The 27,154-nt window shown below is 42.8% G+C and overlaps 1 protein-coding gene across 1 annotated transcript in view; it reads left to right on the top strand.

Moving 5' to 3' along the window:
• The window catches only part of LOC129699470 (stearoyl-CoA desaturase 5-like), a 67,459-nt gene extending 41,000 nt beyond the window's left edge, over positions 1-26,459 (top strand). Inside the window, exons 3-5 of the mRNA XM_055639294.1 lie at positions 4,051-4,256; positions 15,203-15,435; positions 20,897-26,459. Of these exons, the coding sequence (XP_055495269.1) occupies positions 4,051-4,256; positions 15,203-15,435; positions 20,897-21,087 (630 nt within the window). The 3' untranslated portion in view covers positions 21,088-26,459. The remainder of the gene's footprint in view (positions 1-4,050; positions 4,257-15,202; positions 15,436-20,896) is intronic.
• The last annotated feature ends 695 nt before the right edge of the window (positions 26,460-27,154 follow it).

Genomic DNA, 27,154 nt, shown 5'->3' with positions numbered 1-27,154 from the left:
CAACATCAAGAACGATGTTGCTGTAGTGAGAGATAGCCAAGTCTATCCCTCATTGCTGGCAGCTGATGGGTAGCAGCTGTAAAGTGGGAAATGGCTGTAAAAGGACAACGCCGCTGGGGTCGGGGTGGGGGAGACTTCCTTTCATTGCGTGTGGGGAGTCTGGCCAGGGGTAAAGTTGCGGGGAGGGCAGGAGCGTTGAAAAGGAGGGGGTTGGGGATCATGCCAGAAACTCACTCACCACTGCCGTGACGCTCCAGGCACGGAGCCACCGCATTGTGGCCGGGGAGGGAAGTAGCTTGGGTGGCTGCGAGCGACTGCCGGGACCAGACAGCGGAATCGGCCGCCACCTCAACGCCTTCTGCCGGCCCGCTCACCTCTGGCAGTGCTCTCCGTCTCAACATCTCTCATGGGCCGCTCGCCGGCCTCCCTCATGTCAGCCGCTTCCCGCAAATCCTTAAATTCCGACTGTCGCCGAGAGCAGGACATGGCCTCACTTGCTGCGCTGGGTGACACTGCATGGCATTCACTGCCCGGTCCATGACTTTCAATGTAGACCGGACAGTGAGGGGACCAGCTCAAGAGCGGGTCAGCGGGCGATGGATACAGGAGTAAGCTCCACCGCCCGCTGTCCTGTTATCCATCGCCCGCTGACCCGCTCTTGAGCTGGTCCCCTCACTCTTCCCCCAATTGGTCTCTTGAACTAGTATTGTCATTCAATAAGATTACAATTGATTCAAATTGTCCCGGTGTGCTCCCGATTTTCCCACCATCTCTCCACCTGCCATCACCCTCCACCACCCCACCCATTCACAATGAAGGAGATTGGAAGCCTTGGGCAAATTGAGTTGTTACTTTCTTTTTTTTTTTTTTGAGCGTGAAATTGAGCTATGTCCCGCCAGCCTTCTTTTAAAATTTAGCATCTCAAAATGAGGGTGCATTTTCAACGCAGGTGCGTCTTCATTGCCGGGAAATACGGTACTTTATTAAGAGATATGGCTTTTGAAGACTTTATAAAAGTCGACTGACTGCCTACCCTGAGTAATTACTCACGGCACGTGCCTGGTATGAGGGGCCATATGAAGTTTATTTTTGAATTAAATATTCATGACTAAATGTGGCAGAGTTTTTATTGTCACACTTTTGGTGGCCAAAATGGTGTGAAAACTGAAAATTATTTTGTTATAAAAAAAGTTTTTGAATTTCGGTCTTGAAATTATCTAAGTTATATCTGCTATTTATAAGATTTCACATTATGGGTAGATTTTTGTTAAGAACAGTATTGGTGTAAAAAAATGAATACTCATCTTGTTTGTCAAAAACTCTCCATGTTTGTAAAAAGGCACATATCCTAAAAGCTGTTCTTGCGGTTATGCAAGAGTGCAGGTTTATTTTCATTCTACTTTCCAAAAAATTCTTAATTATCTGAATTCTAACATTCTCCATTTCTTCAGGTTTATTACTCTTTAAACAGAAAAGGCTTCATCCATAATTGATATGGGCCATATTTCTTGTGGGGCATACTTGTGGTGGAAAGATCATAATTTCCCTTAAGGAAAAATATATTGATCACAAATTATTTATGGCTTTTCCTCCAGATTTTATTACAGCAATAACAGTAATTTATGATCTTTCCACCACAAGTATGTTTCCTTCAAGCATTAAGCAGTGCTTGTTTTCAATAGGAACCAAGAGTAGATATCACCATAGATGGAGAGGGAGAGAATACAACTTTGTATCAAATGATTTAAACCTGGTGGAAATGGGCTCCGCTTCAACATCCTACCCCCTCACGTCAGATACTTGGGGAAATGTTTATGCAAATTATTTTCCATGAGGAAATCAAGCAAACTCAAAAACTACGGTTTTTGTAAAAGCCTTTTCAGGAATTTCTTTAGTCAGAGGGTGGTGAATCTGTGGAATTCATTGCCACAGAAGGCTGTGGAGGTCGTCAATGGATATTTTTTACGGCAGTTCTTGATTAGTACGAGGGTCAGGGGTTATGGGGAAATGGCAGGAGAATGGGGTTGAGAGGGAACAATAGATTGGCCATGATTGGATGGCGGAGTAAACTTGATGGGTCAAATGGCCTAATCTACTCCTATAATTTATGAACATGAAATGTGATGGGAATAAATAGAAATGGATCAGCATCAATCATCAACATTGTAAAATAGAGTTCTGTAATATCTAATCCAACGTTTAAAAGGACTTTTGCCGGGTTGGTTTAATATATTGTTTCAAAAGCTGTTGAGTTGAGCCCTACAAAAGATGTTCCAATTTCTGGGTTTAAGACTAGAGAGCCCATTTTGGGCACAGAATCTTTATTAAGATTAACAATGACAAAACAAGCCCTAGTTTTCAGGATTTTTGCTTGCCTATGACAACAATTTTAATTTAGTTTATTATATCTTGACTGGAAATTGCATTGTGCTCCAACAATAGCTTCTTGTGCCACTTGTATTCTGCAGAAATCCTGACTCCCATTTATCTCCCTCGGCCATGCTCTAAATACCTTTTTGCCAATTGCATTTCTAACCTGGATGTTCTTTCCCTGAACTCTTGCCTGCCTAGCTTTTTTGTATATTTGCATAATGATAACCTTATCAACTCTATGTCTGGCTTTGCGTCCTTTGCTTAAGCACCCTGGTTAATCATACAGTTGTTGGTCCAGCTCTTTTACAATCTCTCTGCATTTTTGCTTTGAGTAGCAGGATCAATATTTGGCTTCCGTTCCTCTCACACTAGCTAATCACATTTCTTGTTCTCACACTCGCTTCTCAGTAATAGCAAGCAAATGGAAATTAAGTGACTACTTTGTAAAATGCCAGTGTTAAGGACCTGCCCCAATTAGGCTATTTTTAGGTGACTGCCGGCAACTGTCATAGTCGTCGTAGCAGGTCTCCGAAAAACCGGCGTCTGGACCCCCCCTTCGACATAAAATTTGAAATACAATCATTTACTTTAACAACAAAAACAAAAGGAAGTCAGCAGCGGCGACATCCTACATTAGCCTGGCGACAACCCACGTTAACCTGGCGACAACTACAACAGCACCTACGTCAGGAGAAGTCAAGCTACGCTCATTGGCGTCAAACCCACTGTCGCCGACTGTCTCCGAAAATTTTTCAACATGTTGAAAATCCAGCGGCGACCAGAAAGACGCTACGACTCTTTGGGCAACTGAGGAGACTACACACGACCATACAGTTGACACCCCGGCGACCATGTGGCAACAGCCTAGTCTGCCTGCAGTCGCCTAAAAAATTGCCTGTGGTACAGGCCCTTTAAAGCTTCTGTTTGCCTGTTGATTTAATACTCTGCCCACTCCTACTCGACCTTTCTGTCTTCTGTGTGCTGCAATGTTTCACTGAAGCCCATCATAAACATTAAAGTACTTTAAGTGCTATGTATTTAAATTCCCTAGCAACAGGGAAGTACAGCAAGTAGTCTGTGGGGTCTGGTGTGATAGTATACTTGCCAAAAAGACTTGGGCAGTATGATTATATATTTAGGTATAACAAACAAATTACCATGGATTCTCCAATTTAGCCAAGATTTTCCAAGTCATACTTGTGCAATTGTCTATTAGTAGAATGCTCCAAGTTTGATTTTTAACTTGCCTTTTCAATTTCTTGCAAGTGGGTACTAAACAGAAGATTTGGTAAGGATATCCCTCTCTCTCTCTCAGCCTCTCCATGTTTTTTTAGCACATAAGAACAAAGGCAATTGTGTATCCCAGATATATTAGCTTGGCCTTGTTTTCAGGTACAAGGAACAAAATTATTCTGGCTATGAATAACAAAGTGACTGACCCACAGTTAACTTGGAGCTATGACACTAGGCCCAGACAGAATGTAATCATTTTGTTATTAATGAGAACTCTTGACTATTTTTGATGATCTTTTACTATGTGAGATACTGACTCCTCATTTGAATTGGATGCAGGGTTTTCTTAGAATTGCACTGCATTTGTAAGATGTCCTGGAGCAGAGATACTGGAGTCTTCAGAAATGGCTGAGTCTATGTTAATCTGTTGTCATGTCTCCTCAGAACGACATCTACGAGTGGTCTCGGGATCACCGGGTGCATCACAAATACTCTGAGTCGAATGCTGACCCTCACAACGCCACCCGTGGGTTCTTCTTTTCCCATATTGGTTGGTTGTTTATTCGTAAACACCCGGATGTGACGGAAAAAGGAAAGAAGCTGGATGTCAGTGATCTCCTTACTGACCCCGTTGTTCTGTTCCAGAGAAAGTAAGCACTGTGAAGTGAGAGAAAACATCAGGAATTTAATGCATTACTTGTTACTGCTTATGTTAAGTGCTGAGGTTTTCTCTTAAAAAAAAAATCATTTTATTTAAGTCCAAAATATAATCATGTCTGGATTATTTGAAGATGGGGCTGTCAAAGTGTTTCCTTGTGCTTCCCTCTGAAGCAGTGAGCATACTTATTAATGGTAGACTTTCCAGTAGTCCTAATTCAACAGCAACATGCAGGTTGTATTACAAACCTATTTTAAATTAACATATTTTTGGTTGGTTGATACTCGTGCCAATGTGTTCACTTTAGTGTCGAAGGTCAGTGCAATTTGCAACTTTGCTCATAAACACACTTGCTCATTGCCATTCCATACATTGACAAGGATGGATGTGATTGTATCTTTCCCTACAGCTGATGTGATGTGACCAGACTTATCAGCTACTGTAAATTTCTCATGTCTCCGTGTTAATGAGGCTGACATTTTTAACATCTTGCCACATTTTATAGAAACATAGGTGCAGGAGTAGGCCATTCGCCCTTCGAGCCATTCAATATGATCATGGCTGATCATCTAAAATCAGTACACCATTCCTGCTTTTTCCCCATCTATATTATACTATTAAAAGTCTTGTCTGTGTGTGTGTGTGTGTGTGTGTGTGTGTGTGTGTGTGTGTGTGTGTGTGTGTGTGTGTGTGTGTGTGTGTGTGTGTGTGTGTGTGTGTGTGTGTGTGTGTGTGTGTGTGTGTGTGTGTGTGTGTGTGTGTGTGTGTGAGCGAGCAAGCAACCGGACACACATCAAGATACAACACATGTTTATTAAATCTACTTACAGCACGGATCTGCAGACATTACATCTCCGAGCTCCTACTAACTAGCGTAAGCAACCTCTTCATAATATTAAGCACATAATAGGCGCAGTCACTACTAACAAACACTATAATTGGCTATTGTTCAATAGCCAATCTACAGTCTCTATGCCACATGGTTCACTGTACCGCTAACATCTTTGCACCGCCTTACCTACCTTTGTCCCATGGTCATTCCTATAAAGTTTTCTTCAGATTGATCTTATATTTCACAAGTTATGCATAATTTTTAAGTTTAAAGATTCAAGTATAAGAAGAATTTACTGGCTACATCCTTGCTGGCCCAGCTTGTAACAATGTTGCATACAAAGTTACAATCCGGGAACACTAAGTCCTTCCACCAACCTTTTTACCAGAACAGGAGGGGGCAATTGCTATAAGCGAGTTCGGTATTCCGACTGTGCATGCCCACGTCATAGGTCACCAGCCATAAACAGTCTCGGCAACAGTGGTGCTGCGTTGTGTGCAGGCTTGCGTTTCGTCCGGGGTCGGGTCCGACTGTCACTGCGGGCGCTGTTCAATTGCTGCTGGGCTGTCCTCGTCCCATCCCCGGTGTCCCGTCCCTGTCCAGAGGTGTCCGGGGTGGCCCTGGGCTGGCTCCAGCTCGGCTCTGCCTGTCCCGTCGGGTTGACCGGCACCCCTCCACCTCCACCCCCCCCTCCCCTCAGTCCGACACCAAGATCCTGCTGAAGATGGGCAGCCGTCGGCCCTGCTCGAAGACGGGCAACTCGGAGCCGCTGCTGCTGGAGTCGTCATGGTCGGAGAGAGAGTCTGCGGATGGGCTCCTGCCGGCCATGGGCAGGCCGGGCGCCCGCTGGAGCTCCTGGTGCTGTTGGTGATGGTGGTGCTGGCGGCAGCAGCAACCACCTCCCACACCCATGCCCTGCCGCAAGCCCAGAGACTGGGCAGCTCCAACTCCAGGTCGGGGCTGAAGGGAGCTGAAGGCATTCGAGCGCCGGGCCGGAGAAGGCCGAGCCCAGGCTGGCGCGCAGGCGAGGCCAGGGACCTCACTTCTTCTTTAGGTTGTGGATGAAGTGGCAGCGGGTAACGTATGGGCAGAAGCCGATGGTGTGGAAGGTGCGGCAATGCGCCATCTTGTACTTGAGGTGGCGGCTGAGGGAGCGCAGCTTGGCCAGGCTGTGGGTGAACTGGCACTTGTCGTCGCAGCGGCCCATCGGGGAGCGGGTTCCTCTGGAGTTGGAGCGGGGTTGGGTTGGAGTTGGCGCTGGCTGTTGGCCGGTGGGTTCTCCGTGCTGACTGTGGGCCTGGGGCCGCTGGTGTTATCGGACGCGGTTGTCGGTTGGCCCGGCGGGAGAGGCGGAGGTGAGCTGGGGTTGACGCTTATCCGCACTGGTGGTGGGCCTGAGGGCCGGTGTCCCGTCGGTCCGGACGTTCCGGCCGCCCCATGGAATACTCGAGTGGGGGGGTTGGGGAACCGGGGGATGGTTCTGCAGCGCTTGCGGCGCCGGGGGCACGGGTTCGATCCTGGCTGCGGATGAGGCGAGCAGCTGCCGAGAGCCGGTCTAGTCTCCCCTCTGCGCCGCCCCCGGGTCTCCTCTCCCCCACCCCCTCCGGTCTCCCACTGAAAAAAGACAAAAAAAAACAGGCCCAAACTACTCGCTGAATCTACGGCGCTTCGTCCGATTTTTATTTCGACCTTTGACAAATCCCATGATTCCTTGCGTTTTTCGGAATATCGAACTCGCTTATTGGGATCCAAATCCTTGCTGGCCCAGCTTGCAACAAAGTTGCAATTGAGCAACACTGAGGAGGGAGAGGCAGTGCTGGGGATATGCCCCTCCACAGTTTGGGGCTATGGGTGAGTGGTGGAATATGGGGGAACGGGTGAGTGGTGGAATATTGCGTTGGGGGACCACGCATCCCGTGTGACAGTGGTCTAGTATCCCTTAATTCCGTTAGCCCTAAGAGCTAAATCTAACTCTCTTTTAAACATCCAGTGAATTGACCTCCACTGCCTTCTGTGGCAGAGAATTCCACAGATTCACAACTCTGGGTGAAGAAGATTTTCCTCATCTCTGTCCTAAATGGCTGACTTAATGGCTATTCTTAAACTGCAACCCCTGGTTCTGGACTCCCCTAACATCGGAAACATTTTTCCTGCACCTAGCCTGTCCAATCCTTTAAGAATGTTACATGTTTCTATAAGATCCTCTCTCATCCTAAGTTCCAGTGAATGCAAGCCCAGTCGACCCATTCTTTCATCATATGTCAGTCCTGCCATCTTGGGAATTAACCTGGTGAACCTACGCTGCACTACCTCAATAGCAATAATGTCCTTCCTCAAATTAGGAGACCAAAATTGCACACAATACTCCAGGTGCAGTCACACCAGGGCCCTGTACGACTGCAGTAGGACCTGTTTGGTCCTAAACTCAAATCCTCTAGCAATGAAAGCCAATACACCATTAGCTTTCTTCACTGCCTGCTGTACCTGCATGCTTACTTTCCGTGACTGATGTACAAGCACACTCGGGTCTCGTTGCACCTCCCCTTTTCCTAATCTGACACCATTCAGATAATAATCTGCCTTCCTGTTCTTGACACTAAAGTGGATAACCTCACATTTACCCACATTATACTGCATCTGCCATGCATCTGCCCACTCACCCAACCTATCCAAGTCACTCTGCAGCCTCATAGCATCCTCCTCGCAGCTCACATTGCCACCCAATTTTGTGTCACCTGCAAACTTGGAGATGTCACATTTAATTCCCTCGTCTAAATCGTTAATATATATTGTAAATAACTGGGATCCCAGCACCGAGCCTTGTGGCACCCTACTAGTCAGTGCCTGCCATTCTGAAAGGGCCCGTTAATTCCTACTCTTTGCTTCCTGTCTGCCAACCAGTTCTCTATCCATTTTAATATCCTACCTCCCAATACCATGTGCTCTAATTTTGCACACCAATCTCTTGTGTGGGACCTTGTTAAAGGCCTTTTGAAAGTCCAGATGCACCACATTCACTGGCTCTTCCTTATCCGTTCTACTTGTTACATTTTCAAAAAATTTCAGAAGATTATTCAAGCATGAATTCCTCTCCATAAATCCATGCTGACATTGACATCTGTTACTGGTTGAAGGAATACATTAGCGTATCTATGATTAGCTATGATTTCCAAATGTGCTGCTCTAACATCTTTTAACAATCGACTCAAACATCTTCCCCACTACTGATGTAAGGCTAACTGGTCTATAATTCCCTGTTTTCTCTCTCCCTCCTTTCTTAAAAAGTGGGGTTACATTGGCTATCCTCCAGTCCACAAGAAACTGATCCAGAGTCGAGAGAAGATTGGAAAATGATCATCAATGCATCCACGATTTCTTGGGCCACCTCCTTGAGTACTCTGGGATGCAGACCATCAGGCCCTGGGGATTTATATGGCTTCAGTCCCAACAGTTTACCTAACACCATTTCCTGACTAATGTGGATTCCCTTCAGTTCCTACCACCCACTAGATACTCGGTCCCCCAGTATTCCTGGGAGATTGTTTGTGTCTTTCTTAGTGAAGACAGAACTAAAGTACTCGTTTAATTGTTCTGCCATTTCTTTGTTTCCCATTATAAATTCACCTGTCTGATTTTAAGGGACCTACATTTGTCTTCACTAATCTTTTCGTTTTTACATATCTAAAGAAGCTTTTAGAGTCAGTTTTTATATTTCTCGCAAGCTTTCTTTCATGCTCCCCCCCTCCCACGTAATTAACCCCTTTGTCCTCCTGTTGAGTTCTAAATTTCTCCTAATCCTCTGGTTTGCTGCTTCCTCCGGCCAATTTATCTGCCTCTTCCTTGGATTTAATACTGTCCTTGATTTCCCTCGTTAGCACCGGTTGAGCCGCCTTCCCCGTTTTATTTTTTCACCAGACAGGGATGAACAATTTTTGGAGTTTATCCATGCGGTCTTTAAATTTTCGCCATTGCATCTCCACTGTCAAATTAAGTATACTTTGCCCGTCTATCCTAGCCAATTCCCGTCTCATACCTTCAAAGTCTCCTTTCTTTAAGTTCAGGACCCTAGTCTCTGAATTAACCGAGTCATTTTGCATCCTAATGCAGAATTCCACCATATTACGGTCACTGTTGCCCAGGGGGCTTTGCGCAACAAGATCACTAACTAATCCTTCCTCATTACACAATACCCAGTCTAGGATGGCCTGTCCTCCATTCCGTTCTTCTACATATTGGATTAAAACCCATCCCGTATACATTCCAGGAAATCCTCCTCAGCGAAGTTACCAATTTGGTTGGCCCAATCTATATGTCGATTAAAGTCACCCATGATAACTGCTGTACCTTTGCTACACGCATCCCTAATTTCCTGCTTGATGATATCCCCAACCACCCTATTGCTGCTTGGTGGTCTGTATACCACTCCTACAAGCGTTTTCTGCCCTTAGCTATTTTGCAGTTCTACCGATTACCAATTCTACAGCATCCAAGCTAATGTCTCTCCTTGCTGTTGCATTAACCCACCTCCTCTTCCTTTCTGTCTATCCTTCCTGAATATCGAATTTCCCTGCATGTTTAGCTCCCAGCCTTGGTCACCCTGTAGCCATGTCTCCGTAATTCCAACTATATCATATTACTTAGCTACTAACTGCACATTCAATTCATCCACCTTATTATGAATGAACAATTTGGCCAATAATCTGCAAACTATTCAATAATTTAGTGTTATGTGGAGGGCATCCACAAACCTAGATTTAAGTGATACATTAATGCTGGGGAAGGAGAGATGTCCACAAAGACTACACTTAGATATTCAAGGGAACTGAACAGCAGGCTAGATAAATCAAACCAACTATGAAGCATAACAAAGTGAGTAAACTTTACTGGGATGCATTAATTCTACTAGAAATTATTCGGTAACACTACAATGAAAAACATTGAGTGTCACCAGAAGGATTATATTCATTTTCTGAGAGAGGAAATAATCTTCATGTCAATTTGCCAATACAATTAGCAAATGAATAGTTGGTCAAATTTCACTGTCGCACTGCCTGTCTGCCTTGGCTGAAAATACCAGCTATTCAAACACGAGGATGATTGGATATTTTACATTTTGGCAAATATAAAACATTTACGCCACTATTTGCCATACTTTGCAATAAAAGAACTCATCAAATTACTTAAAATAAAAGAGCAAAGGTGCTTATTTGTTTTTATTCTGGAAATTCTGCAGTGTTTGCTTAGCTGTGTACTTACCTGTCAGAGCAGAGCATCACAATATCTTGATTACTTTCTACTTTGTTTGCTTCTTGCTGTTTAAAGTGATCAAACACACATGCTCTATGATGTGTAAGAAGGAACTGCAGATGCTGGTTTAAACCGAAGATAGACACAGAAAGCTGGAGTAACTCAGTGGGACGGGCAGCATCTCTGGAGAGAAGGAATGGGTGAAGTTTCGGGTCGAGACCCTTCTTCAGACTGGTTAGGGATAAGGGAAACAAGAGATATAGATGGTGATGTGGAGCGATAAAAAATGAATGGAAGATGTGCAAAAAAGTAATGATGATAAAGGAAACAGGCCTTTGTAAGCTGGTTGTAGGATGAAAATGAGAAGCTAGTGCGACTTGGGTGGGGGAGGGATAGAATGAGAGAGAGAGACTGCCGGGGCTACCTGAAGTGAGAGAAATCAATATTCATACCACTGTGCTGCAAGCTGCTCAAGCCAAATATGAGATGCTGTTCCTCCAATTTGCATTTAGCCTCACTCTGACAATGGAGGAGACCGAGGACAGAAAGGAATGGGAAGATTTAAAGTGTCCGGCACCCTACAAACAGCTTGCAATGATATGCTCTATGATCCCCATGGGTGCTATTATCAAGTGTAACAAAATACTAATGCAGACCTTTTAAAATTAAGCATGTGGAGTTATTCTTCACCCTGCATCTGAAGGGAACCATACCACCATACCCATCAGCCAGAGACCTGCGACTGGTTTTGGCAGCTGGGATAAAGTGTAATCTTGGAGGAGTTTTGGGAACTGTTGAGCATGCTTTAGAAGGAAATAAGGGGGGCAAAAAGGGGGCAGGAGATAGCTCTGGCAGTTACTATTAAAAAAAATCAAAAGAGATTCTATGTACATGAAGTGAACGAGGGTAGATTAATAGAGTCTGACAGCGCAGAAACAAGCCTTTGTGCCCAACTTGCACATGCCGACCAAGATGGCCCATCTACACTAGTCCCACCTGCCGCATTTGGCCAATATCCCTCTAAACCTTTCCTATTCATGTACCAGTCTAAATGTCTTGTAAATGTTACGGCACCTACCTCAACTACCACCTCTGGCAGCTTGTTCCATATACCCACCATCCTCTGTGTGGAAAAGGTTGCCTGTCAGGTTCCTATTAAATCTTTCCCCTCTCACCGTAAACTTCTTTCCCCTGGATATTGAGTCCCCTATGCTATTTATTATTATCTGAATGGTGGCCGACTAGGAAAAGGGGAGATGCAGCGAGACCTGGGTGTCATGTTACACCAGTCATTGAAAGTAGGCATGCAGGTGCAGCAGGCAGTGAAGAAAGCGAATGGTATGTTAGCTTTCATAGCAAAAGGATTTGAGTATAGGAGCAGGGAGGTCCTACTGCAGTTGTACAGGGTCTTGGTGAGACCACACCTGGAGTATTGCGTACAGTTTTGGTCTCCAAATCTGAGGAAGGACATTATTGCTATAGAGGGAGTGCAGAGAAGGTTCACCAGACTGATTCTTGGGATGTCGGGACTGTCTTATGAAGAAAGACTGGATAGACTTGGTTTATACTCTCTAGAATTTAGGAGATTGAGAGGGGATCTTATAGAAACTTACAAAATTCTTAAGGGGTTGGACAGGCTAGATGCAGGAAGATTGCTCCCGATGTTGGGGAAGTCCAGGACAAGGGGTCACAGCTTAAGGATAAGGGGGAAATCCTTTAAAACCGAGATGAGAAGAACTTTTTTCACACAGAGAGTGGTGGATCTCTGGAACTCTCTGCCGCAGAGGGTAGTTGAGGCCAGTTCATTGGCTATATTTAAGAGGGAGTTAGATGTGGCCCTTGTGGCTAAGGGGATCAGAGGGTATGGAGAGAAGGCAGGTACGGGATACTGAGTTGGGTGATCAGCCATGATCATATTGAATGGCGGTGCAGGCTCGAAGGGCCGAATGGCCTACTCCTGCACCTAATTTCTATGCTAGGGAAAATAATCTGTTATAGCGAGGCACGTGTTGTTAAACAGTGATCTTTATTGAGTAGAACAAAGAACTGTTCACACGTGACTGGGGAGGGTTCTCCCAAAGTTCTATATATATATTATAAAAAAAGAGGGCACACACCTAAGCCACTTGGCGACTTATTCCTGCCAAATCTCATCACGTGACTGTGCCAGTCCTGGGGCCGACGGTTCACCCAATGAGTGGCCTAACCACAGGGTGGCGCCAAAGGACCCCCCAGAACCAGAGGCACGAAAACGAGACGGCCGATGAACGAGGTGCTGCCCCCTCACATCCACCAACAGGGATTGAGCCCGGAGGAAATCTGCGCCCAGCAACGGCAGGGAGACGTCGGCAACCGTGAACGGCCAGGTAAAATGGCAGGAGCCAAAGATAAGCGGGACCGTGCGAACCCTATACGTCCGTATGGAGCTGCCATTTGCTGCGGTTAACGAGGGGCCCCCCTTTCAGGAATGAATGTCGACCCCCGATGGGGGCAAAACGTGAACCTCCACCTCCGTATCAACGAGGAATCATCGTCCCGAATGTCGGTCCCAAGCCTAGAGGTGGTGTATCTGGCCGACCGCCGCAGCGATTACTGGCGGCCAGCCTCGGCATTTCCTGGAAACGAGCAGGGCGGGTGCCTTTGACTGGCCGCGGAACCCCAGCATTGATGGTAGCAACACTACTTCAGTTTACCGGCTTCTCCAGGGACCAGCGGCGCAGCCGAGCTCCTGGTGGATACAGGGCCTGGTCGCCGGGCGTTCCAAGGCACGGCCAACACATCGAAACATAGAAAATAGGTGCAGGAAGAGGCCATTCGGCCCTTCGAGCCAGCACCGCCATTCGTTGTGATCATGGCTGATCGTCCCCAATCAATAACCTGTGCCTGCCTTCTCCCCATATCCCTTGATTCCACTAGCCCCTTGAGCTCTATCTAACTCTCTCTTAAATCCATCCAGTGATTTGGCCTCCACTGGAATTCCACAAATTCACAACTCTCTGGGTGAAAAAGTTTTTTCTCACCTCAAGTCTTAAATGGCCTCCCCTTTATTCTATCACTGTGGCCCCTGGTTCTGGACTCGTCAAACATTGGGAACATTTTTCCTGCATCTAGCTTGTCCAGTCCTTTTATCATTTTATATGTTTCTATAAGATCACTGATCCCTGTTTCTATAAGATACCTGAGATCAGGATCGAAACCAGATCTCTGGCACTGTTGGGCAGCAGTTGTACCAGCGTGTGCCGTCCAGTTATTAGCGAAGAAAATATAACGTAGTATAATCGTGTCCAAATTATTTCCCATTTAAAAAAAAATCTCAATGCCTTTCAAGGTATGGACATTGAATCATTTTATCTAAAGTAGCAAATCCGAAAAGATGCAGATGTCAGTAACATTAATAAACATAGACCTCACATTTTATATTTATTTCCTTTGTCTTTTGAGGCTGCCCTTGCCTCATAAATAAAGAACAGAGTGATGACCTAAATTGCTCCTGATCCGATGTTCCAAAATGCAAAGAGATTCATATGACGTGCAGCAAAAGTTCTATCGAGGTGCACATGCATTTTTAATGAACATTTTTTAAGTAAGTTGGTTACTTCGTTCATAAGTTCCATTTGACGTATATCAAAAGACTTCCAATCTATTTTATTTCATAGATTCTTTTCTGACGTTACTTTTCACAATTCTTAGCTTGGATATAAAAAGGTCCTCCAACTGACTTTGTGCTGCACTGGAATAAGGTGTTAAATATGTAAGGCTAATGACGAATCAACTGCAACTACACTGCCGAGAAGGAAGCTGTAAATGTATCAAAACTTCACCTTCATGCTCTGCGATGATCTGGATAACGCTTTACCAGGCATGGTTACAGTTGTGCAATCCAGGAGACCCCAGTTTCAAATCTCAATTTGTTCTTGATCAGGATTGTACATTGGGATTTCAGAATTGGCTTTGGTGTCCTTGACTTTGCAAAAAGAAATACAATCAGCCAAGATCTCAGCTGCCAAGTGTTATCTGCTGTTTACTTAGATGTGGATATCTGCCAAAGATATGAACGGATTTGGATATGATGGTTCCTATGATTTCAGCAGCCCTCACTACAGTATTCAGCTTCACAGAAATAAACTGGCATTTTCACCGATTATTTAATTCCAACAAATGTTGAAAAGCAACGTTTACAACCTATCTGATCTATTTTTAAAGTTCATAGGTTTAGTCTCTTGCAGCTTTGTTGTACATTGTTGTACAGGTGTGGTAAGCAATTGAGTAGTGCCCAGATGGTGTGCCTTAAATATAATGGTGAAATACTGGTAATGCTGAGATGTACATACATGGAACATTCAGATTTGGTTTCTTGTCTTTGCCAAAATATTAATTCCAGATCAGAATTCGGCATGCCTAGACATTGAAAGGTAAGGATCAGTCCGGATCCTTCTGCTATCTTGTGATTTCTCTAGTTGGATATTAATGAACTTGGACATAATTTAAAGTCCGGGCAACAATCGTCAGGGTTGTAGGGTCAAAGTCCGGCTAAGTTTATACTTTCATAGCAGAAAGTGAGAGGAAAAATAGGGATGGGGGAAGCATATGCCAGAAAATTCCATGCTAAGCAGGTGTGGTCATGAGAACAATTCTCCATGATGTCTATACATTGTGTAGAACACAATCCATAGAAAAAGTTATGGTATAAATAAACCAATTTTGTTTTAGATTCAAACATAAAGGCTGTTTATAGCCAGCTATTTTAGGAAATTCAACCGCAAGTGTTTGTTTTCCTCTTGGATAGAAATACAAATTGTCCTACTTTTTATGAGGCCTGTGCTAATAATTATGTGAATAAACGTTGTTCTCTTTTGTAGGTATTACAAGACCTCGGTTTTAATCATGTGTTTCTTAATGCCAACTTTTATCCCCTGGTACTGCTGGGGCGAGGGTCTCTGGAATTCCTACTTCCTGGCTTCCATCCTTCGGTACACCGTTTCACTGAATGTCACATGGCTGGTGAACAGTGCTGCTCACATGTATGGAAACAGACCCTACGACAAGCACATCAATCCAAGAGAAAACAGATTTGTTACTTTTGGAGCACTCGGTGAGTAGGAAACCAATCCAAGTCGGTTGTGTTCAGTTTAACAACAGGATAGAACTTCTACCGCATTGATCCAGGTATCTGGAATTTTTTTGTGACGTTATTCAACTACGACCTCCCCTGCCTCTTATGCCTCTTAAAGTAGTTAACTCTGACTCTGAGCTCCACTCTGCTGGCAGGGCCCCAACCACAGCAGCAGAGGTTGTAAAGTCAAACACTTGAAGTGGTGATGAATCAATATCAAGTGATCTGACCTTATTTGTAACTCAAATTTGGACATGTTGGAATAGATCTATTTTCATCACCTGTTCCCTCAAATTGCCAACAAGCTCTTCTGATACCTGCACGCTGGCTTACATAGAACATCTTCATCAACAATGTTTATTTCCATGCTGGCTGATGGTAAGCATATCTGTGCAGCATACAAGGTCTCCATGTTCAACAGAGAAAGATCTATTTCTCTGGCACATTGGCCTTCATCAGTCAGAGTATTGAGTTTAGAAGTTGGGAGGTCATATTGCAGTTGTATAAGACGTTGGTGAGGCCGCATTTAGAGTATTGTGTTGAGTTCTGGGCGTCATGATATAGGAACAATGTTGTCAAGCGCCAAAAGGTACAGAGAAGATTTACAAAGATGTTGCCAGGACTAGAGGGTCTGAGCTATAGGGGGCGGTTGAGTAGGCTGGGTCTCTATTCCTTGGAGCATGGGAGGATGAGTGGTGATCCTATAGAGGTTTATAGAATCATGAGAGGAATAGATCGGGTAGATACACAGAGTCTCTTGCCCAGATTAGGGAATTGAGGACCAAAGGATATAGGTTTAAGGTGCGGGGGGAAAGATTTAATATGAATCTAAAGGGTCATTTTTTCATACGAAGGGTGGTGAATATGGATTGTGCTGCCGGAATTGGTAGCTGAGGCAGGGACTATCCCAACGTGATGATCATATGATCAGCCATGATCATATTAAATGGCGGTGCAGGTTTGAAGGGCCAAATGGCCTACTCCTGCACCTATTTTCTATGTTTCTATGTTTAAGAAACAGTGAGACAGGTACATGGATAGGACAGGTTTGAATCGATATGCGCCAAATGCGGGCAGGTGGGACTAGTGTAGCTGGGACATGTTGTGACATGTTGGCCAGTGTGGGCAAGTTGGGCCAGGCAGCATCTCTGGAGAACATGGATTGGTGGTTTTAAGTCAGTACCACTCTTTAGACTGATTGTAGGGAGCAGAAGAATATGTTGCTGTACCACTTCCATCCAGAGACCCCAGTAGTCCTTCCAGGTGAGACAGGTTCACGTGCACCTCATCTACTGCATCGTGTTCCTGATGGCACCTTCTGTACATCAAGACCGAGTGTAGAATCAGCGATAGCGTCGCCAAACACTTGCACTTGGTCAGCTAAGGCCTACTTAAGCTCCTGGATGCTAACCATTTTAATTCTTCTTCCACATGCTGACTTTTCTGCCCTGGGCTGCCTCCTTTGCCAGAGTGAGGCCACACAAACTGGAGGAACAGCACCTCATATTCTGCTTGGGTAGCTTACAGTCCAACACAAACATTGAATTCTCCAATTTTAGATATCTACATGCCCCACCCCCTCCATTCTTTGCCTCTCTCCCATTCTCTCCTGTACTCCACCTGGACTCCACTCCCCCTCCCCTTCCGCCTGCATTCCTTTTTCCAGCTTCACAATTTGCAACTCTTCCATTCTTTTGCCTCACACCTATCTTTTCATCTCTGGCCTTTGACCAATCATATGCCTATCAAAAACTCCCCTCACCTGTATCAACCTATTTCCTGTTTAAGAAGGAACTGCAGATGCTGGAAAATCGAAGGTAGACAAAAATGCTGGAGAAACTCAGTGGGTGAGGCAGCATCTATGGAGCGAAGGAAATAGGCAACGTTTCGGGTCGAAACCCTACTTCAGGCTGATGTGAGGGTGAGGTGGGCAGGAAGAAGAAAGGAAGAGGCGGAGACAGTGGGCTGAGGGAGAGCTGAGAAAGGGAGGAGAAAGTAGGGACTGCCTGAAATTAGAGAAGTCCATGTTCATACCGCTGGGGTGCAAACTGCCCAAGCAAAATATGAGGTGCTGCTCCTCCAATTTATGGTGGTCCTCACTCTGGCCATGGAGGAGGCCCAGGACAGAGAGGTCGGATTCGGAAAGGGAGGGGGAGTTGAAGTGCTGAGCCACCGGGAGATCAGGTAAGTTATTGCGAACGGAGCGGAGGTGTTCGGCGAAGTGATCGCCAAGCCTACGCTTGGTCTCGCCGATGTAGAGCAGCTGACACCTAGAGCAGCGGATGCAGTAGATGAGGTTGGAAGAGGTGCAGGTGAACCTCTGCCGCACCCGGAAAGACTGCCTGGATCCTTGAATGGAGTCAAGGGGGGAGGTAAAGCGACAAGTTTAGCATTTCTTGCGGTTGCAAGGAAAAGTGCCCAGAGAGGGGGTGGTGGGAAGGGACGTTGGGTGGGAAGTTATGCTGGTACGACACTTTAAAAAAAATGCTAATGTATAATGGTCATTCTTTAGAGTCCTTCAGCATGGCATCAATGTATGCTGGAAATTTCCTTGGGGTTCTTACGATCAATTGTGATCGCACTGGAGCTTCAGTAGTTGGAGAGAAGTTCATATATGATAGGAGCAGAATTAGGCCCTTCAGCCCATCAAGTCTACTCCGCTATTCAATCATGTCTGATCTAGCGCACCTCCTCAACTCCATTCTCCTGCCTTCTCTTCAGAACCCCTGATACCCGTACTAATCAAAAATCTTATATTTGCCTTAAAAATATCCATTGACATGGCCTCCACAGCCTTCTGTGGCAATGAATTCCATAGATTCACCACCCTCTGAATAAAGAAATTCCTCCTCATCTCCTTCCTAAAGGAACATCCTTTTACTCTGAGACCATGACCTCTGGTCCTAGACTCTCTCAATAGTGGAAACATCCTCTTCACATCCACTCTATCCAAGAATGTTCTCGCCATTTCGAAAATAGTCAACATCCTAGCCATGGTTTCAAAGAACCTATCATTTCTTAGATTCAACTCTTCCTGATATCTTTCTCTTCAGTGAATACTTATCTAATGTCTGCACCATACCCTTTTGATCTTTGTACACAAACTGACAATGTTTGCTGCAGGAACCTAACTGTTACGACATTCTCCTTTTTTAATATACTTTTAAAGTGTTTCATATTCTCAATTTGACTTTTTATATTACCTCCTTCAATCCCCTTAGCTTTTCTACTGTAATTTGCATATTTATTTTCATTATGATGATGCTAATGTGACCTCATCTTAGATTTTATGGGTTTCCAATCTCCTTACCTAACTGTAGCAGCCTGACATTGCTGGTATTGTACTTTGAAATTAAATATATTTGATTTTCAAAACCATATTTTAATGTAGTTAGAGGATCAATCTCACTTAGCAGCTTCCTTCATAATTTTGTAACAAAAAGGAACTATATGTGGTGAATCCAAACATATATACACACGCCCACGCGCACACACCACATGCCCACGGAACCTTTGACAGCCTTCACCTCTCCATTGCACCCCAATCCCACAAAATCTGGTGCTGTGGTGTACCTCACTTGCTTCTTATGAGTTGCTTTGTTGTGGCCATATCAGTTGAAACATAAACAAACACCAGGTAGTGATATCTGTTAAACTGTTATTCTCTGCAACCACAGCTTCTGCCCAGTTGAGAAGTCCAAAGGCGCAGCTGCACCGGATGTTTGAGCATCTGTTTGCTGTTCTTGTGGCTGTGTCTGAATTTCAGCAGAGTGTATATGCAGCCCAGGCACAACAGAAGACTCTGTAGCACCCACCCCCTGAATTAGTTATATCACAGAGACACAGAAGACACAGAGGTTCTTTTTAGTTCAGAGTGCCATTTCTGATAGCCCCATTTCAAAATAGAAACTAAGCAAAAATTATATGCTTGTTTTGTGGTTTTCCCCATTTGCAGCCAATAATAAGGAAGTTGGATAGCTGCAAACTTAGCCACCCCATCTTTACTTATGTTCAAACCCAAATAGATTGCCACCACTTAGAATGATAAAATAACATCAAACAAGTCATTTATCCTGTCATGCTCATGCACAAGATTAGTTGTTCTCTCCTCTCAAAGTCCCCTCATCTGCCGGCTGTGTTTACCATGCTTGATCAGGCCATCCACCTCCTATGCCTCAGCACCATTGTCCTGCTGATTAGTGACCACATTTGTCCTCCATTCTAGTCTATCCAGTCAAAGCCACAAAATTGTCTCAAAGAGCTGCCCCTCTTACTGCCAGGCTGATAGATTTAGATCTGTCCTGGTTCCTTCCAGCTTCCACTCATCCATAACACAGGAGATTGCTCTGTCAAGTTCTGTGAGTAGGCTGGCACTACCTAATTTTCTTTCACTGCAGTCTCTTTTGATTCCTCATTGTCACACATTGGGCATCTTGCACTGGTTAAGAAGAAACTTCCTCAAAATGTTGGAAAGACCAAATACTTGTCTTTAGTTCAGTTTCCAAGCTGCTGACCATCCAATGCTCTGGCCATTCAAACATCTTGCCCTCTGTAGCAGGTCATCCAAAACTATGCTGCCCTTGCCCTATCGTGCAACAAGTCACATTTATCCACTTGCTCCTGCTGACTGCCGCACATTTGCTCCTGGTCAATAATCATTCACAAACTTATTTTGAAAACCTTCAAGCCTCCCCACCAATATTGTATCATCCAGATCTTTGACCTTCAGATAAGTGCTTCTCAAATTTTCATCTTGTGAACATTTTTGATGTTAATTATTTTACTATTGGTAGAAATGTCTCCTTTATTGCCCAAACCCCACACTCTGGAGTTCCCATCCTAAGTTGCTTCTCTATTCTTTTAAGGCATTCCTTAAACCTACCTCTTCACTGAGGTTTTGGCCCATCTGTCCTTATGTGACTCGGTGACAAATTCTTCTTTGGAGCATCTTGGGAGTTTTTCTGTGTTAAAGATGTTCTATTGTTGTCTTGTACTCATTACAGTATACTTTGTCAGAAGCTTTTATTGCAGATGTATTTGGGTGGGTGATGTGAGATGTTTTTGATGTTGTCTGCAGTGCCACAATAACAAAGTGGCTACATTTTGCATTTTGTTTCAAATTGTAAATCACAATATATTCAGAATTGATTTTCTTCATAATCTGCGAATTACTGAACTAGGCACCATTGCCTGATTAACAGTTACCCATGTTAGGGATTTAATATAAAAGGATTAAAAAATGCAGAAACTGTTTAATTGTACTGATAAATATGGAAAGGAATTATTGACTACGAGGAAAAAGATGGGCCAGGGGAATGATAAAACCAGCTTAAAATGTGATAGCAAATTAGGCACAGTAGCAGCCCATGTTACAGCCCTGAAAACATTTCCAGGTAATATTTTAGATTAATAATAAATATGCTGTATTTCCTACCTACAGGAGAAGGATTCCACAACTATCACCATACGTTTCCATTCGACTACTCAACAAGTGAATTTGGGTTGCGGCTGAACCCAACAACGTGCTTTATCGATTTCATGTGTTGGCTTGGTTTGGCAAGTGATCGAAAACAAGCCTCAAAGCAAATGATTGAAGCACGTAAATTGAGGACTGGGGATGAAAGTGCTTGAAAAGAAACAAGTCTCAAAATTCCAAGCAGAGTGTCCGTATGTTTAAATTTGTTGTTATTTTGACTTGGAAATGTAGTCATTGCATTTCAAGCTTGTGAAAAATGGTAGTGCATTTTGCTTTATGGCCTGTTCGATTTTTTCTCAATTTAACTCCTTCCAGTCCGAGTATGTCAACTATATTCTACCGACAGCATAAAGCCCTGCTTAGTCTGCCATCAGTGGTCTTGTGTATTAAGTGGCAGAAATATCCTATACATTGTCTAATCAATAAACTGTATATCAATCTAGTTTGCATCAGTAAACTATCAGTATAATGAATTCATGAAGCAGGCTTGTGAAATGTTTCCTTCTCTAGCAAGCTAAAGCAATGCTCTTGCAATAAAATCAACTTTAATGTTTTGGGCTTGAAGTGATTTAAGCTTACAAGATTTTGTTTTAATGTTTGTGCTGATGATGTTGATATTTTGTATTTTAGTTTATTTGAAACTGTAAACTTTGTAATAGGAAGTAGTTATTGAGAAGAAAAAGAGTGGTCTTGGTATTATGATGTCCTAGTGTAAGTGATTGTAACCAATTTTTGTCTAATTTGAAACGAGTTTATTTAATTCTGGTAAGGTGATGAATTGGAAAACTGTCCTTTTTAGATATCTGTGTGATGAGGAGATTTTAGAGGTACAAATAGGAATCTTTTTCTAAGGTTCATCAGATGTGGCACATATTGTGTTTTGGGAAGATTATATTAAAAGCTTTTAATCTTTTTTGAAACCAAACCATGCAACAACTATATGGTTTGCATTTTAATTTGAGGATATTAACTTTGTGCTTGGGGTTTCCCATGTGTAGTTGGATCTCTTGCATGTAGAGACATATGAATTGGGCAGGAAAATACTTTGCTCAGTGGTAAGGAATTAACACAGAAGTGACAAACTACAGGATATATGAGAAACATTCCAAAAAACTTGAGTTCATGTTTCTAGAACTTTTCTGACTTAAAAAATTAAACCTTTTGGCTCCACTATCATTTGTTGCTTATATATTAAATTTTAGAAATTTGAAAATCAAAATAATTACAATTCCAAGACAAGGCCTGTCTGGGTGTACTTGATGTTGCTTTCTGAAAACCCCAGAAAAAATTAAGAGACACTAGCTTACAAAAATGGCATTTAATCAGTGCAAATAAGAACTAACTTCTGAAACTACTATTTAAAAACTATTGAAAGGAAATTGCAATGGTTTTGTTACCAGTGAGATAGCTGCTTTTCAGGGGGGTGTGTGTGTGTGTGCGCACACGTGTGTACATGCATGAGAGAGACATGGAGATTGAGAAAAAGAAGAGATACAGGGATAGTTATATGGAGTAAGACATGTCACACTTTATAACAACTTGGCAAATATTATTTAATTGAATATAAAAATGAGAATAACAAAATCTCTGATGGGTGCAATGCAATCAATGAGATTGGGTTCATCCAATAGATGTTCTTGCGTAATCCATTTGTCCACTAGATTGTGAACTACTCAAGGATAATCAGCTGTTCCTTGTTCATGAGTCAAATTATCTCTTTAATAGCTTGTGAAGTGTCCATTATTTCTATTTTATTCATGATAAAACAGAAGATTACACCAAATATTTTTTCTTGCATCCAAATAAACCAAAGTCTGACCTTGCCATTATGTATCAATTTGAGTTTAGTAAATTAAGAACCAATACTAATGAAATGCATTTTAAGAGCTTATAATTAGTATGCCAAGTAAATGTGACTTTAAAATTACCTTTAAAGGCAATACTGTGTGAAGACAGATTAACCAGTTGTGTGTGTCAGCACTAGTAAACGCGAAAATAAAGTTGCGTAGAAAGGAACTGCAGATGCTGGTTTATACTGAAGAGAGACACAAGTTGCTGGAGTAACTGGATCAGGCAGCATCTCTGTAGAAAAAGGATGGGTGAGGTTTTGGGTCAGGACCCTTCTTCAGACTGAATGTAGAGAGAAGGGAATCGAAGGTAAGACAAGGCCTGAACAAAGCAGGACCAGCAACAGATGACCAAGGGTGGAGCCCAACCCCCTGCATTCCCTTTCTTCTCCCCCCCCCCCCCCCAAGTCATTCTACTAATTCCACTGTTCGCATCCTTGTATTCCTTCGTTATCACTTCCCCAGCCAGCAATGGGCCATATGGGCTCCACCCTTCCTTGATCATCTGTTGCAGACATTGCTTTGTTCAGGCCTTTTCTTACCTCCAGTTCCCTCCTCTCTACTTTCAGTCCGAAGAAGGGTCCTGACCCGAAACATCACCCATTCTTTTTCTCCAGAGATGATGCCTGATCCGCTGATTTACTCCAGCATTTTGTGTCATTCTCCAAAATAAAGTTGCCTGCCTCTTACTGAGGGATTAAATGTCTTTCCATGGGAATAGGGGCATGTGTGTGCTGAACATTAAATGGAAGCCTTGTTTTTCCTTGTATGTTTGAGGTGACCTGTGAACCTAGTACATGGGAAAGCAAGAAGAAAATAAATTGAAACAATACTACACCATTTATCGTAGTGGATTAGTATGTGCATCCTGCAAACAATACAACACAGATATAAATGATAGTTTACAGGCCTAACCAAAAATGAAGGCTCCAGTTGAACTTGGTGCCTATCCAATACCTAGGAGGAAATTGGCACATGGTTCCCACTCAGAATTGCCAATCCGCAAACCCTGTTAAAGGACAAGTAAGTGGAAATGTTGATTGTCTAATGATCAAATAACCCACAGGAGTTCACTAACAAGGTGACAACAAATGAATATTTCCGGCAGCAAATTCTGAAAATTCCTTTAATGACTTTTTCATTCGGGTGCCCTATGTACATTTTAGCTTTGGGACACAGTTCCCTTTAGCACAGAGTCTACCATTTTCCAATCTTCTGATTACAGGTATTGTTCTGGAGGATGGAAAACTGATAATATAATGGCAATGTTTGTAAAGAGAAAAGGATAGACCTAGAAGATGCAGTCAATCATTGTCAAAGTATTGGAAAATGTCAATACGTCACCATAAGTTAGCGAAGGGCAGGTGGCATGGATAGGTTAAGGTGTGGCTGAGTCATTGAATTGTAACTTTTGAAGATGTGACCAGGAGGGTCAATGAAAGCCCAAGAATCGATGCAGTCTACACAGACTTTTAGAAAGCCCATTGCCAAATTCCTGTTTTGGTAAATTAATGAGGATGCACTAGCATATGCTGAACACAGAAAAGTGGCAAATTAAATGTTAAGATTTCTCACTGGGAGAAAACTAGTTAGGGGCATGTGTGTGCTGGACATTAAATGGAAGCCTTGTTTTTCCTTGTATGTTTGAGGTGACCTGTGAACCTAGTACATGGGAATTGAATTGTAACTTTTAGTGAGGAAAACAGATTTCAGAGGGTTTCTGTAAAGCTCAGAATAAGGCTCTTATTGTGGGATAAAACATCAATAATTGCATTTTGTGATAGCTCAGATTTAAATATAGAAGCTATCATGAACATATTGCCAACTTTGGCATCATTTGCAATGTGAGGAAGAGAGCTCCAGACTATAGTTGATTGATTAAGAAGGCATACAACGCTTATTGTTACCAGCCGAGTTATGGAAAATGAAAACAGAAGTTACACCGGCATTGTATACAACAGTAAAATATTGTACGTAGCTATACACCAGACTACAGAAAAGATCTAAAGGCACCCAGAGAAAGTGTGCTAGAGATTTGAGGAAGTTGCCAGAGCTGAGGAATTATAGTTGGGAGAAAAGACAGAGTATTTGTGGAACATACGGGATTGAGGAAAGATCAAATTGAGGGGCACAAGTTATGAGACACCTAGACGAGAGTGTATAGGAAGGACCTATTTCATTTGGTTGTGGTCAACAAGAGAATATAGATTTAAGTGGTTAAAGAATTGGATGGCAGTGCATTCACCCAAAGAAAATGGGGGTCTGGAAATCATTGCCCATGAGGTTGTGGAACCAGGAACCATGACGATAGTTTAAAGGTACCTGGAAGTTCACTTGTAGAGCTATGACCTAATAGGGAATGGACGCGTTAGCCAGTATAAATGGCAATCACTTTTGTTGTAATTTTATCTTTAACCTGACATGTTTGTCACGTTTTCTGTCTGTTCACTATTGCGGGCCATCCTTAGAATGTGGGATATAACTTCTGCTGGTGGTATGAGTGATAATGAATTGTAGAAAGTTTTTTAAGTGCAATTTTCAAATGTATTTCTTTAAAACTTTGGCAACTAATGCTGAATTGTACAGCATATTCTGAGAAAGGTTGATGCTGTATCATTATTTTGAGTATTTTATGAACTGTGAATATTTGAACATTGTGGTATCTGGTTCTATTTTGTTTATGATTAGTTACTGGCCTCATGAGTAATGTGCCACATTCATTTTGGAAAAGAATCCCAAGCAGACTTAATCCTGGGACTTCTATCCAACTGTTTGCAGCAGCCTATAAATAATTGTGCATTGTGCACAATTAATTCTGTAAGGAGATGCAATTCAATTTTAAACTTGTGTTCTCCTAATATTAGATCTCGGCAAAAGCTAGAGCTTCTTGGTGTATTCAGCATTTCAATCCACCTGCTCCTAAGCAACATTTGCCAAAATAACAGGGATGGCAAAGATGAATGAAAATAAATGTCTTCTTAGTAAAATGGGGATCTGACTCTAAAGCACTACTGTGCATGGTACTTTGGAATAACCATACACCAATATCATTAGATTTAGGTGACAGATTTGATTGATTTTTAGTTGGGATCTAGAGCTGTTTAAATACCAGTCATGTGTAATTTCTGATTCAAATAGGTGGAAAATAGAAGGAATCTGCAAGGGCTGGGTTAACCCATTTTGTAAAATAATGCCAAGCCCAATTTAAAATTGAAATAGTGCCCAGCTAGTGTTTATACCATGTTTCTGAATTATCTCCCCAAAGTAACGTTGAACTGTTGAGTATCTTGCCTGAACCAAATACTAAGGCATTATCTCATTTGGGGAAAAGCCTGAGAAAACACCTCATAAAATCTGAAGCAGCTACTTGCATAACCAGAAAACCAGATCTAAATTTTGTGTATTGTCGACATCATCGCTGCAATAGGCTCACAATTCTCCCCCTCACTTGTGGGGAGAATAGTAAACGTTTGAGGTCAATGTTAATGGAAGTTTTGAATTTGGCCTCTGAATACAAAAATGTAAAGAGGGTAAAATGGCCAGAAGTTAAACTGATCAGAATTGTTAACCCATTTATTGAAGCAAATGTCGTTTGCATTTTATGGAGTTCATTGCTTTCTCATTAAATTAATTGTAGAGTTGAAACAATTAAAAATAAAATGCTGCTAAGTTTGCCTTGCTCCATGTGTACCTTGTAATTGTGTTAACTTACTTTCTGACTTTTGTAATAGAGGTTTGCTTTACTCGGAACATTCTCATGTGGAGTCCAGGAAATGCCTAATATTTAAAGGTTGGTTCCACAGACAACACCAACATCATATCCCCACCCTGCCACCTGTACTTTATCTAAGTAGCAAATCTTCATTCCTGAGTTGAACATTGACTATTAATGTTAATATTTGACTGTGAAGATGTTACAATCAATTTGATGTCCACGTGCATTAATTGCCCAGCAGAGACGAATGTTTACCAGTAGGAATCCTGACTCTTTTTTCCCGTTCTACTTTGGGGCGATCCCTCATGTAGCAACTCAAGATGAAATAGCCAACTCTGCACGAAATGGATGACTAAATCAGGGATTTTCCCATTTCTTATAGATTTACATAGGTTGAATACCTACTAGTTGATTGAGCCAGCGGCCACTCCACTTTCTTGTGACGGTACTAAAATAACATCTGAAGTAGAAAATAGTTTTTTTAATTTAAATATATACAAATAAATATATGCCCAAGTATATATAGAAAGTATAGAAAGAATAGTATATATAGAAATTCATGCGTCCGGATGGCATGAATATTGAATTCTCCCAATTTTACTAGCCCTTGCTGTCTCCTCCCCTTCCTTAACCCTCGAGCTGTCTCCTCCCATCCCCCCC

Source organism: Leucoraja erinacea, chromosome 1, assembly GCF_028641065.1.
Source record: "Leucoraja erinacea ecotype New England chromosome 1, Leri_hhj_1, whole genome shotgun sequence".
NCBI classification, from domain to species: domain Eukaryota; kingdom Metazoa; phylum Chordata; class Chondrichthyes; order Rajiformes; family Rajidae; genus Leucoraja; species Leucoraja erinaceus.
Note: the sequence above shows the minus strand (reverse complement) of the source record. Positions and strands in the feature narration are given on the sequence as shown.